We start from the raw sequence: 16,287 nt of genomic DNA on the forward strand, positions 1-16,287 counted from the left end.
TCACCTCGCACGCACTTTAGCTTGTCCGCAGATATCTTTGAGAACTTCGGTTCCCAACCCAATGGTTTGATTGGAGATTTTTTCAGCTGTAAGGCTTGTGACCGCCTTACACGCACACTAGTTTATCTGCAGATACCTCTGAGAACTTCAGTTCACTGTTTTCAGATGTTGGAGCATCTTGGCTCCTCCCTTGTTTTTTAGGTGCCCCTCTATTCGGTGAAAAGAGGCTGCAAACCCACGGTAAACACATTCTTGCCCGTTTATTCCAGGTTACTCAGGCAGTGGACAAACGGGACTGAGGACCCGCCCTGTCTGAGAACCCACTTTGGTCAGCCAAGCTCGGGTACGGCACAGCACGCCTTACCCGGGGATTCCATCCAAATCTTATCCGTAGCGGCCCATACGCAACCCATTCGACCTTTTGTTTCAAATTTGTTTTCATTTTTCGTTAGGTAGCCCTTAGGCCGCCATCCCACATGCTATTTACATCCAGGAACATTCGGATAGTAAATTAGCAAAGCCTGCGAGACGGCTCGCAGGAGGAAAGTTGTTAGGTGTATTCTGTTCCTAAAATTCGCTTTTGAAAAAAAAATGAGGTGAGTCACAGGGTGTGACTTGGCCAGTCATTTTAAAGGGTCAATTGGAATTGGAGGACAGATACACTAACAAGTACGGATATTAAACTGTGTATTGACAGATACTGTGCTTGATCCCATAGCTTTCGAAAGACGAAAGAGGGTTCACAGCACGGATCGGCCATACAGGAGGAAGACAAAGAGAACGAAGAGAAGACCATGATGGAAGCCTACCTATTACTGTTAAATGTTGTATTTGCATATGTGGAAGCAAGGCACGTTTCCCCCACAACCCCCGCCGTCAATGCTTCCCTCACACCAACTCCCCCGTGCTCAGCTCTGATCAGCGAAGTTCAGGCCTGGTGCACAAAATTTATGACATGGTACTCAATGTCATACGTGATTGAATCACTGCTAGTGATTGCAATCCTCTGCGTAATTGTACAGACCCTCAGGTTGAGGAAATGGAGAAGGAGAGCCTCCCGTTCCTGCCCCTCAACCATCTACGGAGTTCAATCCCCTATTTTCGGTTTCCACCAATCCCCCCAGCCCCTCAATGAATAAAGCACTATGTTAATAAAGGATACCCATGTATTATATTGTCCTGAACTCAACTGCCGAGTCAGGAAGTGATATGTAATGTGGTGTGAATGGATAAGGTTTTTAGACTGTAATAAAATGTTTAAGGATAAGGATAATAGTTGTGATAGGTAGAGGTTCCCGGTTTTGGTAATGCATGTCCCCTTTGACATAGGGGCAAGTAGAAATGTCAGATAGAAATTTTTTCTTCCCATAGTCAAAGACAGAGTAGACGCCCAGGAACTTGCTGAGGTCAGGGAACCCAAAGAGGGCACCCAGAAGCACTCGAAGCAACGTGCATAGGTGATCCTTCACAATTTTATTGTGAGGATCACAAGGAGGGAATGTAGCCACCTAAGATGGACACTGGGCTACAAAATGGAGAACTGCTAAGGCTGCAGGGAGAAAACAGTCTTAGCAAGGACAAGCAGTTTGCAGAAGGCTAATTAGCATTCTGCACGTACAGAAACCAGCTTATGGCCAGGTGCAGAATCTCAGCTAAAGGTGTAAATGGCAACAACGATTTGCATAGTAATGAGGTGATCCAGATCTAGGCCCACACAATAGAAACATTTAGGTTTGAATGGATACTTTGAGTGGACGCCCAGACGAAACGGCACCATAAGTATCCATCACAAAGCACCATAGAGACCGCCCCACCCATCGAGAAGCGACCCTCAGATTGGGGGGTTTGGAAAATATCGATTGGGAGAAGACCCAATCGATATACAGCAGGTAGAGACCGCCCCGAAGAGGCACGGACTTTGGGGGGGACCTATAAAAGTAGACCCCGCACATGGTCCGGTCTGTTGTCTTGGCTCCGGCTCTCTGCTGTCTTCATCGCTTTGCTGATACATCGCATCCTGACTCCAGTTCCATCACCAGCCGTTGAGCCACCAGCCATCGAACTGTAAGTTTCACCACAACGATCGCTACGTGAGCCAGACTTGCTAGACCCTGACGACCTTAACACTTTGAGAGTTGCAGACCAAGAACGGGACGAAGGCCTCGATCCCTGACCTTGCCTGTTCCTGTTTTAGATAAGTATTTTAGTCGTTTAGTTTAGAAGTAACTTAGTCTCTTTAGCGTATGCATGTGTATTTATTATATTGGTTATAATAAATATCAATCGTTTGAACTTACTAATCGGTGTACAGATTTATTACTTTGACCCTGACCTTGATATACTTGTGAGGTGTCTAAATACGGCACCTGGCGACTCCGAGCAGAATTACATACACAGAGCTGTAGTAGTGTTAAGCACACGGCCTTTAAACGGAGGCGTGTTAATAAACTCCAATAAAACGCGTAATACACTCAAGTAAAACGTGCAACAGTACTCAAAAAATTAAATAGAAACAAACAAAAAAAATATCTGCATCACGCCAAGTGACACCCTAGTAATTTCTGGAGTGTTTCTTTCCTATTGCTTCAACACCTTTCCTATAATGTGAAGCCCAAAAACTAATTTAAATGTTACATAAATTCACAATTACATCTTAAATTATATATTTTTTATTTATTCATTGGATGTGGGCATCGCTGGCTGGGCCAGCATTTATTGCCATTGAACAGAGTGTTTTCTACACTATTTTAGAGGGCACCCAACAGTCAACTACACATAACTGTGGATCCGGAGTTCAGACCAGGTAAGGATGGCATCCTAAAGGACATTAATGAATGTCCTTTAATGTCCTAAAGGATTCAGATGGGTTTTTACGACAATCATCAATGAATTCATCGCTTCTAATTCCAGATTTTTATTGACTTCAAATTTTATCATCTGCCATGGTGGGGTTTCAACCGAGGTCCCCAGAGCATTACCATGTGTCTCTGGATTATTAGTCCAGTGACAATACCACTACGCCATCACCTCCCCAGATTGCCTTAAAACCCAGATTGCTTCTTTTTTTGTTTAAGTGGTCTTATCCACTTCACATGTTGCTTTTAATATGTTCTGAATCTGGCCACGATCCACCCCACCTCCTGTAAATTGCTGCCATTTCACCTAATCTTGTATCAAAAGTATAAATACTGTTTTTTTTAAAAACCAAAATGCACCACCTCACAGGAGATAACACCAAATTTCATCTGCCACTCTTCATTCCACCATCTAATCAACATCCCGTAGACCCAAGAATTACTCACAGAGCCTATTTCAATCAAATCCCCACATTTGAACAGAATTTCTCCAAGCCCAATAGTTAAACCACTGTTGGACAGAGTGAACAGAAATGGTCCAAGAACAGAATCTTGTGGCACACTGCTCCCCAATTCCGAACAAAATATTTCCCCCAAAATATTTCCCAGAATGTGGATGATACTGGCAAGGCTGAATATATTGCCCATTCCTAGATGCCATAAGGTTGTGTTTCCGACCTTTTAACCACCTTTAAATCCAATTTATTTTACAATTAATTTCACAACTCTTAATCTTTCGGTGTGGTCTTTGGAATAGTGATTTGTCAGATTTTCTGACAGGCCATTTATTCCAAAGGTGTCTTTCCTGAAAGCTGCCTGAACGGCTTCAAAATATTTTGTCCAAATATTTAATATTTTCATCTTTAACCAAGGTTCCCTAATAGAGGTAAATCTATTTCCAAGCCTCCGCAATGCTGCAAAACAGATGAGGGAGGCGCATGAGATTGGTAACGATCTGTAAGAATCCGTAAGAAACTTCACAACTGGTGTAGCCACCTGCGGTGGCCACTTCCCGATTCCAAAATGGATGCCCGCAAAGAATGCAGGGAAAATTGGCCAGGCACAGGAAAACAAGCAGGTGCAAGGTTTCCTGTGTATTAAGACTTGTAGAACCCAGACAGAACCGAAACCAGTAGCCATCTACATACTAATGAGCAATCCCCAGAAACAATTAGAAACATTGAAGCGAGACTTCCCGGTGCCAGCGGGAGCCAGGACAAAGGAAGGCCAACGGACATATAGGAACCGGCCAGCGATCAGCTCCAGTATTGGAGAAATCGATTGAAACGATTGGGACTTGGTCCAATTGATTGGGACCAGGTCCGGGGTCTGCCCAAAAGGGCGCGAAACCCCTGGGGTCTATAAAGTAGAGTCCCCAAGTTCAGTTCGCTCTCTTGGCAGGCTCTCTTGGCAGTTCAAAGAACTCTTGACCGTGACTCTCAACAAGGAGAGACCTGCCTAGCAGCTACACCAACCAAGAAAGACTCCAGTCAATGCACACTATGAGATAGGCGCTCCTAGCTACTAGTCCATACCAGCTTGAAGCCTGCAGATTCAGAACCGGACAAAGGCCATTGTTCCTCTGTCCTGGTGGGCCATTCCAAAGCTAAGTATAGGCCTTTAGTGTTAGTGATAGTCTAGTAAGTAGAGTTTTATGCATGAGTAGTGATTGACTGTGTGTATAATAAATGTGTTTTGATTTGAAACTTACTAACTGGTGTACTGAGTTATTGATCAGCACTTGGCTTTGAACCTTGTGGTGGTATCAGAAAGATACCTGGCGACTCCAGAGCAAAGGTTATTAAAACAGAGCAATTAAGAAAAAGCACACCGAGCTTTTTCTAAAATCTCTAAATTCATTATTTTATACCACTTTATACCAATCGAAATTACAATTTTCATTCTGATGATTAAAGGATCATTTTGTGTAGATTTCTTTTATTCTTGTTCTCGTTAGAATTCTATATATTGAAAAAGTAAGATAGAACATAGTGAACAGACACAAGGGCAATTAGGAATTTGTCTCACATACTAGCAAATACAATCTAAAGAATCTTTCAACATTTAACCTTGGAAGAGCTCAGATGGCTTCATTGCTCAACATAAGCTGCTTGGGGAGGATCCTGCTTAAACTGCATTAATAAAAAAGTGGTTGTTACTGTCATTGTTCTGAAAGGGCTCAGATAGTGTGAGAATTCAAGAACTGTTCATCTCTTCACTTGGATGGGAATCCTCCTTTAAAATGAGTATGGTAAGGATTATGAGGGTGGTATGTGTATGTTTTAAATTAATTTTGCCCTGGAAGTACTACTTTACCATGCATTACATTACACACAAAATGAAGACATAGAGGATTCTTTCAACACATCTATTTGATGGACCAGTGAATGCAGAGTAATCACAGTCATAACAGATTCACTGCATTGATCTTCATGAATATGCCTGTAACAATTCTTCAAAAATATTCCTGAAGTGTGAAAGTGTGAAAGGCAACACAAATCTTGATATTAGATATCCATTCTCACTCAAATGTACTCAACAGGAGACAGAGTTAAGATATAAATAACATGTTGATTTCAGCAAGCTAACTGAAATCAGTACTGCTGATTCAGATTTATTGTATCACCAAATTTAAGAGGTAAAGGAGAAGTTCAAATTCAATAGATAAATGATTTTAAAAACTACATGTAGTCAAGGTGAGGAATGCAGTCACGGTGAGGAATGTTAGGAAATTATAACTTCTACTTTAAACAATTATAGCTGCATACTCTACTTTTGCTTGGTATAGCAACAAAAAAAATCAGATGTAAAGTTCCACTTATTCCCTCCCCAAAGTGCCAAAACCACAATTTACTGCATCACTGAGTTTTTCCATTTCAGACAACAAACATTTTGATGACTATATAAATCTAAGTACTCTGCATTACATTTATTCATTAGTTTAAGCCAGAGGCACATACCCACTAGAAACCAGGATGAAATTCATTGCAGGTACTACCTGCCGAGATTAAATTTTCATTGTATTAATCTTAGCTTGATTCAAATGTCCTGAAATGAAAATACATCCAATTCACTACATCACCCATTGCCTCAACTGCATATTTGAAACTACACATTGCCACATGTGCATGCATCAGAGCCAGGTGGTGTATCTGGGATAAAGGACAGAAGGAGAAAAAAATGGAAGAGGGTTATTGGCCCTTCACAAGATGCCTCAAGGTATGGAATAGTTTCTTCTCTTGTAAAATAAAATGAAGCATATCTGCCACAGTTTTTGAATAAATCTAATGTTGAGCAAAACGTATGCTTCACATCCATACTGGAAATTAAAGGGAAGCCTGATATGTTTATAACTTGAGATCTTATGCATGTCTAATTTAAAGCTGTTAATCATAATAATCTGCTGTAATATTGTAGATTTACATATTGTTCCTGTCGCATTTGAATTTTCAAATATCCTGTTTTATGCTCCAGTCAGCAAACTCGAGCACATTTGGTAAATCTGTTCTTGAGCATGAAGACAATTAATTAAAATATATGACTAAGCCAGATCTAAATCCATAATATTATTCAAAATGGGTAGTCAGAGATGTACTTCTGACACTTTTACTGTATCTGTGAGAGTAAACGGCTTTGGCTTCAACACTTACTGTTTTAAGCGAGATTGAAGCAGATCAAGTCGTTCCTCCCTCAAGCTTCCACCACATAATTCTCCTATACCAGGCACCAGAAGATCCACTGCTGCCACCTAATACCATTAAAAAGTTAAGATTATGCACAATATTTGAAATTAAGGTGGCATTTTCATTTATTTCATCCTGCAAAGGGAGACGGTGCAAATATTTAGCATATGAAATATAATGAGAGGTTGTCCACTTTTGTGGGAATAGAAAAGCATATTAGATAAATGGAGACTGAAAAATGCTGCACCAGAGCGAGATCTAGGTGCATGAATCACTAAAAGGTTAGCAAGTAATTGGGAAGGCAAATGGAATGTTGACAGTTATTGCACAGGGATGGGATATAATTGTAGGGAAGCCTCTTTACAACTGTATAGGGAACTGGTGAGACTGTACCTAGATTACTGTGCAGTTTTTTTGAAGTTACAGGATTACATTCTTGGATCTTCCCATCCAGTTATCACATCAACTGGGATTGTAACTCTTAGAGCCTATACTCACTGGGGATTGTAACACTTAGGGCCTATACTCACTGGAGTTAAGAATGAGAGATGATCCTATTGAAACAAATTCTGAGGAGGCTTGACAGGGAAGATGCTGAGAGGATATTTCCCTTTGTGTGACAAAGCAGGCAGGAGAAGAATAGAACTAAAGGGTACAGTTTCAGAATAAAGGGTCTTCTATTTAAAATAGCAATGAGAAGGAATTTCTTCTCCTAGAGGATGAGAATCTGTACTTAGAGAGCAGTCGAGACTAGGATCTTGAATATATTCAAGGCGGGGATGGCAAGCTGGCACAGTGGTTAGCAATGTTGCCTCATGGTGCTGAGGACCCGGGTTCGATCCCAGCCCAGGGTCACTGTCGTGAGGAGTTTGCACATTCTCTTCAAGTCTGCGTGGGTTTCACTCCCACAACCCAAAGATGCGCAGGGTAGGTGGAATGGCCACGCTAAATTGCCCCTTAATTGAAAAAAAAAAAGAATTGGGTACTTTAAAAAAAAAAAGAACATGTTCAAGGCCGAGGTGGCCTGCTTCTTGATCTATGGGGGAGTCAAGGGCGAGGGGCAGTCAGAAAAATTTAGTTAAAGGCACCATCAGATCAGCCATGTTTTTATTGAATGGCAAAGCAGGCTCAAACATATTTCTTATGTTCAGACATAGTTTTAATTCATTTGTCCTAATATCAGATCTTTAAAACTGAAGCTGTGTCCGACAGGCATCCTCAATTCAATTTTGTAGATATATCAATAAAACAAACTGCCTTGTGTTCAGTCTGTGGTTTTAAAATGGTCATAGAAATTATCATTTTGTGTGGGGAAAATGGGTCATTGGTCTGACTTGAATTAGGAGAACCAGAAGTCACTTAGTGCTAAGGATTTGGATGGGGCAGAGTTTGTAAGGTGTATCCAGAAAGCCTTCTTGATGCATTATGTAGATAGTACAACTAGGGAATGGGCAGTACTGGAGCTGGTACTGGAGAATGAGCTTGGAAAGGTGGTTGAGGTTTCAGTAGGGGATCATTTTGGTAGTGACCTCAATCCCGTACGTTTTAGGGTACTTTTGGACAGGGATGAGGGTAACTCTCACGTTAAGGTGCTAAGCTGGGGAAAAGGCAAATTATGATAACATTAGACAGGAATTGAAGAATTTGGTTTGGGTGCGGCTGTTGGATATTTAATCAACATCGGATATGTGGGAGTCGTTCAAGCGACAGTTGATTAAGATTCAGGAAAGTCACGTTCTTGAGACAACAAAGGATACGTATGGGAAGTTTAGGAAGCCTTGGATAACGAGGGATATTGTGAACCTAGTCAAAATGAAAAATGAGACTTTTGTACAGTCTAGAAGGGTGGGAACAGTCAAAACCCTTGAGGAGTACAAAGAAAGTAGAAAGGTGATGAAGTGAGAAATTAGGAGGGGTCATGAAAAATCATTGGCAAGTAAGATTAAGGTGAATCCCAAAGCTTTTTAGTCATATGTAAAAAGTAAGAGTGTGGCCAGGGAAAGGATTGGACCACTTAAGGACAGTGGGGGGATTTCTATATGTGTTGAGCCAGAGGAAATGGATGAGGTACTAAATGAGTACTTTGCGTCAATGTTCACCAAAGAGAAGGACTTTGTGGAAGATGATTCTTGGGTAGGGCCTGTGGGCAGACTGGATCATGTTAACATCGAAAAGGAAGAGGTATTGGGTCTTTTAAAAGATATTAAGGTGCATAAATCTCCTAGGCCGGATGAGATTTACCCCAGAATATGAAGGAAGGGAGGAAATTGCTGGGGCCTTGATTGACATCTTTGTACCCTCATTGGCTACATGGTGAGATCCCAGGGGACTGGAGAATAGCTAATGTGGTACCGCTGTTTAAGAAGAGTAGCAGGGATTATCCTGGAAAATATAGGCCGATGAGCCTCATGTCGGTAGTAGGTAAATTATTGGAGAGAATTCTCAGGATTTATACACATTTGGAAACAAACAGACTCATAAGCGATCGACAGCAGCGTTTTGTGAAGGGGAAGTTGTGCCTCACTAACTTGAGCAAGTTTTTTTTTGAGGTGACAAAGATGATTGATGATGGGTGGGCGGTGGATGTTGTTTACATGGACTTCAGTAAAGCCTTTGACAAGGTGCCTCATGGCAGACTGGTACAAAAGGTGAAGTCACACAGGATCAGAGGTGAGGTGGTAAGACAGATACAAAACTGGCTTGGTCACAGAAGGCAAAGGGTAGCAGTAGAAGGGTGTTTTTCTGAATGGAAGGTTGTGACTAGTGGTGTTCCACAGGAATCTGTACTTTGGCCTCTGTTATTTGTAAGAAAATGTAGCCAGTCTGATTACTAAGTTCGCAGATGACAGCAGGGTTGGTGGAGTGGCAGATAGTGTTGAGGATTGTGAGAAGATACAGCAGGACCTAGATAGGTTGGAGACTTGGGCAGATAAATGGCAAATGGAGCTTAATATGGACAAATGTGAGGTAATACATTTTGGTAGGTCTAACAGAGGGGAAATATACAGTAAATGGCAAAACTTTTAGGAATATAGAAAGTCAGGGAGATCTGGGTGTTCAGACCCACAGATCTTTGAAGGTGGCAACACAAGTGGACAGGGTAGGCAAGAAAGCATACAAAATGCTTGCCTTCATTGGACGGGGCATTGAGTATAATAACTGGCAAGTCATGCTGCAGTTGTATAGAACCTTAGTAAGGCCGCACTTGGAATATTGCGAACAATTCTGGTCGCCACACTACCAGAAGTAAATGGAGGTTTGGAGAGAGTGCAGAGGAGGTTTACCAGGAGGTTACCTGGACTGGAGGGTGTTATCTATGTGGAGGGGCTATTTTCATTAGAAAGACAGAGGTTGGGGGATGACCTGATAGAGATCTACAAGATTATGAGGGGCATGGATAGAGTGGATGGGCAGGCACTCTTTCCCAGGGTGGAGGGGTCAGTCACCAGGGGGCATAGGTTTAAGGTCTGTGGGGCAAAGTTTAGAGGAGATGTGTAAGGCAGGTTTTTTTAACGCAGAGGGTGGCGAGTGCCTGGAACATGTTGCAGGCGAGGTTTTGGAAGCAGTTACATTAACGGCATTCAAAAGGCATCTTGACAAACACATGGATAGGATGGGTATGGAAGGATACGACACAAGGAAGTGGTGAGAGTTTTGGCAAAGGTTGGTATCATGACCGGTACAGGCTTGGAGGGCCGAAGGGCCTGTTCCTGTGCTGTATTGTTCTTTGTTCTTGACAGTTTATTTATCCTGAAATTTGTTGTGATTAACTGTTGTTTTAAATCAGTTATTTCATATAGTTTGTAGATTTGGTGACTTTAATATACTTGATTCATAAGTAAAAAATCTTGAAGCTGAGATTTCGACAATTATCTCAACAACAATGAACACTGACAAGTAGGGTAATATGCGGCGGGGAATATTTTTTGTATATTGTATGAATCTAATTGAATATTTTACATGTTGAAAACTGAAAATTTCAATAAAAATATTTTTTTTAAAATGTACTGGCACCTGGATTCAGACTCTTTGATACTGTTGAATGAGGAATAGCAAAAAGCCACCTTTGTATTTGTATTCAAAAATAAACCCAGCTGCTATGTGTGCTGATGCTGGATTCCAAACTGTGTGAATTGTGTAATTTTGCATTTGGCAGTTGATTTTGTGACTACTTCTGGTTATCCTCATTTCCACATTGCTCCAGAAACCTTCTTCTTACGTAACTTCCTCCAACGCTAGGCTCCTGCACAGCTACTGTATTGACGGTGACCAAGCTTTCAGTTACACCATGACTTCTCTGCAATAAACTTTCCATATCACCTTTCTTTATCTCACCACCCTCCCCCCATACCCACTTAAAAGGTTCCTCCTCCAAGTGCACCATTTTGACTTTGCCTTCAATCACTTCCTCTCATTTTTGCAATCGCCGTTCGAAATTTCTTCTTCCCTTCTTGTTATAAAAATAATTGAGGTGACTAGTTTGTATTTACTTGTATAACTAGGTCAGTACATGGGGGAAGAAATAGAGGTTTAGGCTTCAATGTTAGATGAAGTGGGGTAGGAGGAGGCTCATATAGAGTAAACACACACTGGTGTTGGCCAGTTGGCTCAAACGGTTTGTTTCGGTGCTGCAAGTTCTATGTGATGCTATGTTAATGTTGCAACACAAGCATAAAATTGTTGTTGGTGACTCTTTCAAAGACGGTCCATATATATCAATTCTAGCATTGAAGAGTTATATGGACTTAAAAGGTTAACACTGTTGAGATCTGCTGAGTTCTACCATTTTCTGCTTTTATTTTCAGATATACAGCATGTCATATTTTGCTTTTATATCCATAGAAATCATTCTGCCTGTGAGCCTCACACTGATTTCAATACTCAATCATTAAAAAATGATGGTAGGTATAAATGTAATCTTTCAGTTTACTTCATGCCAAGATTAATTCATTATATCTAACCCACTACTCATTTTTGAAACATCACAGCACTGTAACCGTGCAAAGCTGAATCGGCTTTGCCTGAACACTAAACTCAATTAAAATGATATTTTATCCTGTGGATGGACACAGACATTTGCTGTGATAATGGAAAAAAATAGAAATAATTGTTTTGCCCTACTTCATATAGCGTAACATATTTTCCTTAAATACACCAAAATGAGGTGCATTAATGGTTCAACCAGTTAAGATGTTCAGCAGCTGGTCCACACATACTAATGAGGTCTCAGTTTTGATTCTCACATGTGCTGAGTTAACTGATGCGACAATAGGTCACAGTTACTCTTCGTTAGGAAGGTGAACATCGTCCAACGTTTCTGCTCTTGACCTTAATTATTGGATTGCTGATATCGTGCAAAGACATGACTGGGTTTGGCTATTATGTCCTTCATGGCCACTCACTGTCCAGGCTTACACACAATATTAAACTCTAGATCAAAGACTGTCATTAATTGGTGCCCTGCAACTATACTTCAGCAACTTGATGGAGTTTTTGCTCTCCTTTATAATAATTCTCTGACAATCAGAGTCCTTTGTAAAATCTAACGGGCGGAATTCTCCGCAACCGGAAAAAAAATTAATCGGCAAAGCCGTCGTGAACTCGGCCGAGTTTCACGACGGCTCCCCATGGCCCCGTTCCCGAGCGATTCAAGCCCCGGAAATAGGCTAGGAGCGGGGCCGCGGGCGATGATGCCAGAATGGTGCGACGCACGAATGACGTCGGTATGACGTCGCTCCGCGTCGTGAAAAGGCGCGGGGGACCAGGTCAGCAGACTGAGGATGACGGAGCCACGGAGGGCCGCGCCAAGGTTCACCGAAAGTGACATGGAGACCCTCCTAGTTGCCGTGGAGCAGCGGAGGAGCATCACCTGCCAGTGTCGTGCGATGGGCCTGGTGTGAGGTGGGCACGGCAGTGAGTGCTGTGGGGCACACCCCTCGGTCTGGCAAGCAGTGCCGGAAGAAGCTCCACGACCTCACCAGGGCTGCCAGGGCAAGTGCCAAGAGGGTGCCTCCGGGTCACAACAACAACAACCCCCCCTAGTCCTTCATCACACCCACCTCCCCCGCCGGGCACGAGTGGGGGGGGCGAGAGTGAGTGGAGGGTGGTTACCAAAGTTGTCACAGACCCACACGAGCGCTGCGACCCCCTGGAGATATGCAATGGTTTAACTGCAACTTTCCCCCCAACCTGTGCCAATATCTGAACGGCCTGCTGATACCTGCCGAATTGTAATTATCTATCTATGCCCCCCCCCCCCCCACCCCAGGACAAGACTGCGTACAACAACCGGGAGCGCAACAAGGCCGGAGGGGGTTCTCCCATAATGCACCCCTTGACCGCCTTTGAGCAGAGGGCTCTGGACCTTGCTGGGGGATCTGCCACCTGAGAGGTCGCGCAATGAGAGGTTGGCGGTGCAGAACCAAGTGAGACAACCCTGCATAACAACCCCCCCCTCTCTTCCCTGACACTCAGCCCACTGGACCCCCCCCATCCTCTATCCCCTCACACTCAGCCCACTGGATCATCCAACGCCCGGCCAAGCGTGTCTAAATAACCCTGTCTTATTCTGTTCCCTAGGGCGTGCTGACGAACATCCAGGGACGTCTGATGCCACACCCAGCCGGAGAACCGCCAGCACCACCGCACCCAGGGCCGCACGCCAGAGGGTGGCAGGACGTCAACCAGGAGGGCCATCCTCCCAACCCGGGACCTTCAAGCAGGACGCACACACGGCGACACAGTCAGCAGGGTCAAATGAGGGAGAAGAGTACATGGGCCGCGTGCAGCCGGCCGCCAGAAATGAATGGGACGATGACCCCTCAGACATATTGACGGTCGAGGACCTAGAGCTTGTGGCACTGCTATCTCCCACACCATCCACCATCCCAGAGACACTCACCTCAGTTAGGCAATTAAGTGATGAGGCTCCTGGATCACAGTCTGGTGCACACCACACAGCTGAGCAGGTACAGCAGGTGGAGGTCGGAGCAGCCGAGGGCCCGGACTGTCGGAGGGCAGGCTAGGCCCAGCATTCAGCTGGCTCCCAGACGTTTCCCGGGTTCCTGGATTTACTCGACCCACCCGCAGAGCCGATGCATTTTGAAACCCAGGGACACAATGACGGGATGAGGGCCGTCTTCCAGCAGCTGCAGACGCAGTTAGAGGAGTCAAACAGCATCCAGGAGCAGGGAGTGGTGCCGCTCATGGCAGCTACCCAGGCCGACACCGCACGGGTGGCATCCACGGGCGAGGCAATGGGTGAAACGGTTTCGGCCATGGGTCAGGTTATGCAAGGCGTTGGGCTTCACGTGCACGCGTCATCCCTGGCCCTGGACAGGGTTGCCCTCTCACAGGCAGCAATGCGCCAGAGCCAACATGACATTGCCGGCGTGCTGCGGGCCTTGGCCGGGTTTCAGCAGGTCATGGCCCAGTCGCAGCAGTCAGTCGCGGAGAGCATCAACCGCCTGACGCACGTGCTGGATGGCGTCGCGCACTCACAGGTCGAGGTCGCACACTCCCTGGCGGGAATGTCTAACTCTCTGGACTCCGTCTCTGCGAACCCTCGGACCCTGGTGGAGACCATTGCAGGCCTCCAGGACTGGCAGCGCCAGGTGTCGGTGGGGCGACGGGGCACCTCCCCGCTTGCACCTCCGTCCCACAGTGAGGCCCGGGGGCCACCGGGCTCCCCGAGGGAGGAGGCGGCTCTGGGGCCCGTCCCATTAACTCCATCACGGGACGTCCCGGAACGCTCGGCCTCCCCCTCCCGTCCCATCCCTGGTGCATTGGGTGGGCAGCGGGCAGAGCAGTGTGGCACCACATCATCCGAAACGCCCGCGGAGCAGCCTGGCCCATCAAGGCCGGGTCACCCCAGGAAACGAGTGCCGACGGGGAGACATGTTGCAGGGGGTGATTCTCAGCAGTCCACCTCCACTCCTGCTGTATCATCTGGGGATCCACTTAGACGTAGTGGTAGGGCCCGTAAGGCAACAAAGAGGGACACATAGTAAGTTGGCACGGGTGAAGGGCACAGATTAGTTGTAGGGGCTAGGGCATCTGTACATAATGTTAACCATTAAACGCACTGTTGCACCGAACTTGTAAGTGTGATTTTTCCGCAGCCACAGGGATCGTGATGGTGACCGAGTGGCGCTGGGGTTGACGAGCGGTGAAACTTCGGTGCCAGGTGTGCAGTCCCTTCCCCCCCCCACGCCCTCCCACAGCTACCCCACGCGGGCACGTGATGGAGTGTCCCTGACAGACTCAGCGGCCACCGAGCTGGATGGTTCAGCTATTGCCATTAGTCAGACTTTGTCTAACGAATCTGAGCTCACAGCTCATCGCATGTCATTCATTCAACATGGCATTGATCACACCCGCTGACACAGCCATCAATGTCGTGCCATACTATCTGGCCCCAGTGGTAAGGGTGATGTAGAACTGGAGCAATGTACGCTGAGCGGGGGTGGTGGGAGTTGTGTGTTGACCATCTGCGCGACTGGCGATGCAGGTGGTTGTGTTGGTGTTCAGCAGGGACGTCGCGCTCGCCGCGTGAATCTGGCTGCCACCAACGCGTCGCGTGCCCTCTGTCCTCGCCTGTGCCGTCGTGCAGCCTCCTGGACATCACCAGCACCCGGGTCCTGTCTGCGAGCTGCCCCCACAACTCCACCGACCTCCTCCTCCACCTCCTCCTCCGTGTTGGCACCACTGCCACTGGCTTCTCCCTCCGCCTCCTGCAGCAGGTCATCTCCCCTCTGCATCGCGATGTTGTGCAGCGCACAGCAGACTACGACAATGCGAGCCACCCTCTCAGGCTGGTACCGCAGGGCCCCTCCGGAGCGGTCAAGGCACCTGAATCACATTTTCAGCAATCCGAAGCAGCGCTCCACCACACCCCTGGTTGCTGCATGGGCCTCATTGTATCGGGTTTCCGCATTGGTCTGAGGCCTCCGTATAGGCGTCATCAGCCACGACCACAGTGGATAACCCCTGTCGCCCAGCAACCATCCCCTCAGCCGGGGGGGCCGTCCCTCAAACATTGCAGGGATGTACGACTGTGCAAGAATGAACGCATCATGCACACTCCCTGGAAACTTTGCGCACACGTGCATGATTCTCATGTGGGGGTCGCATACCACCTGGACATTCATGGAGTATGTCCCCCTCCTGTTTGTGAACACCTCCCTGTCCCCTGCAGGCGGGCGCATGGGGACGTGAACACAATCGATTGCACCCGGCACCATCGGTATCCCGGCCACTCTGGCAAATCCACGAGCTTGTGAATCTTGACTTGCTCGGTCCTCGGGAAAGGTGATGTAGCGGTCGGCAAAGGCATAGAGGGCGTCGGTCACATCCCGGATACACCTGTGCATCGATGTCTGGGAGATCCCGGGGAGGTCCCCGCTCGGAGACTGGAAGGAGCCGGTTGCATAAACGTTCAGTGCAACCATCACCTTGACGACAACCGGGATCGCGTGTCCTCCTCCCCTTCCACGTGGGGCGAGGTGCGACACGAGTTGGCAGATATGTGTCACCGTCTCTCTGCTCAACCGGAGTCTCCTCCTGCAGGTGATGTCCGGCATTGTCTGGAATGAGATCCGTGGACGGTAAATCATAGGCCTCGGTCGTCGCCTCTGGCGCCTTGGCTCCACCATCAATGCCTCCTCCTCCTCCCCCCCCCCCCATGCTGCTCGATGACGGGCAACTCCTCGGGCATTCCCTGCGCTCCTGCAGCTGGCCCTGCATCCACT

General features: G+C 46.3%; 2 protein-coding genes across 6 annotated transcripts in view; both read right to left on the reverse strand.

Annotated features, from left to right (window-relative positions):
• The window catches only part of gab2 (GRB2-associated binding protein 2), a 437,888-nt gene extending 432,052 nt beyond the window's left edge, over positions 1-5,836 (reverse strand). The window contains exon 1 of the mRNA XM_038818920.1: positions 5,816-5,836. The gene's annotated coding sequence lies outside the window, so the exon portion shown is untranslated. The remainder of the gene's footprint in view (positions 1-5,815) is intronic.
• nars2 (asparaginyl-tRNA synthetase 2, mitochondrial) overlaps positions 1-16,287 on the reverse strand; it is a 113,774-nt gene that overhangs the window by 26,302 nt on the left and 71,185 nt on the right. For all 5 annotated transcript variants that reach the window (XM_038818926.1, XM_038818924.1, XM_038818925.1 and 2 more), the window contains one exon: positions 6,506-6,603. In XM_038818926.1, coding sequence (XP_038674854.1) covers positions 6,506-6,603 — 98 coding nt within the window. The remainder of the gene's footprint in view (positions 1-6,505; positions 6,604-16,287) is intronic.

This window comes from Scyliorhinus canicula, chromosome 14, assembly GCF_902713615.1.
Source record: "Scyliorhinus canicula chromosome 14, sScyCan1.1, whole genome shotgun sequence".
NCBI lineage: Eukaryota > Metazoa > Chordata > Chondrichthyes > Carcharhiniformes > Scyliorhinidae > Scyliorhinus > Scyliorhinus canicula.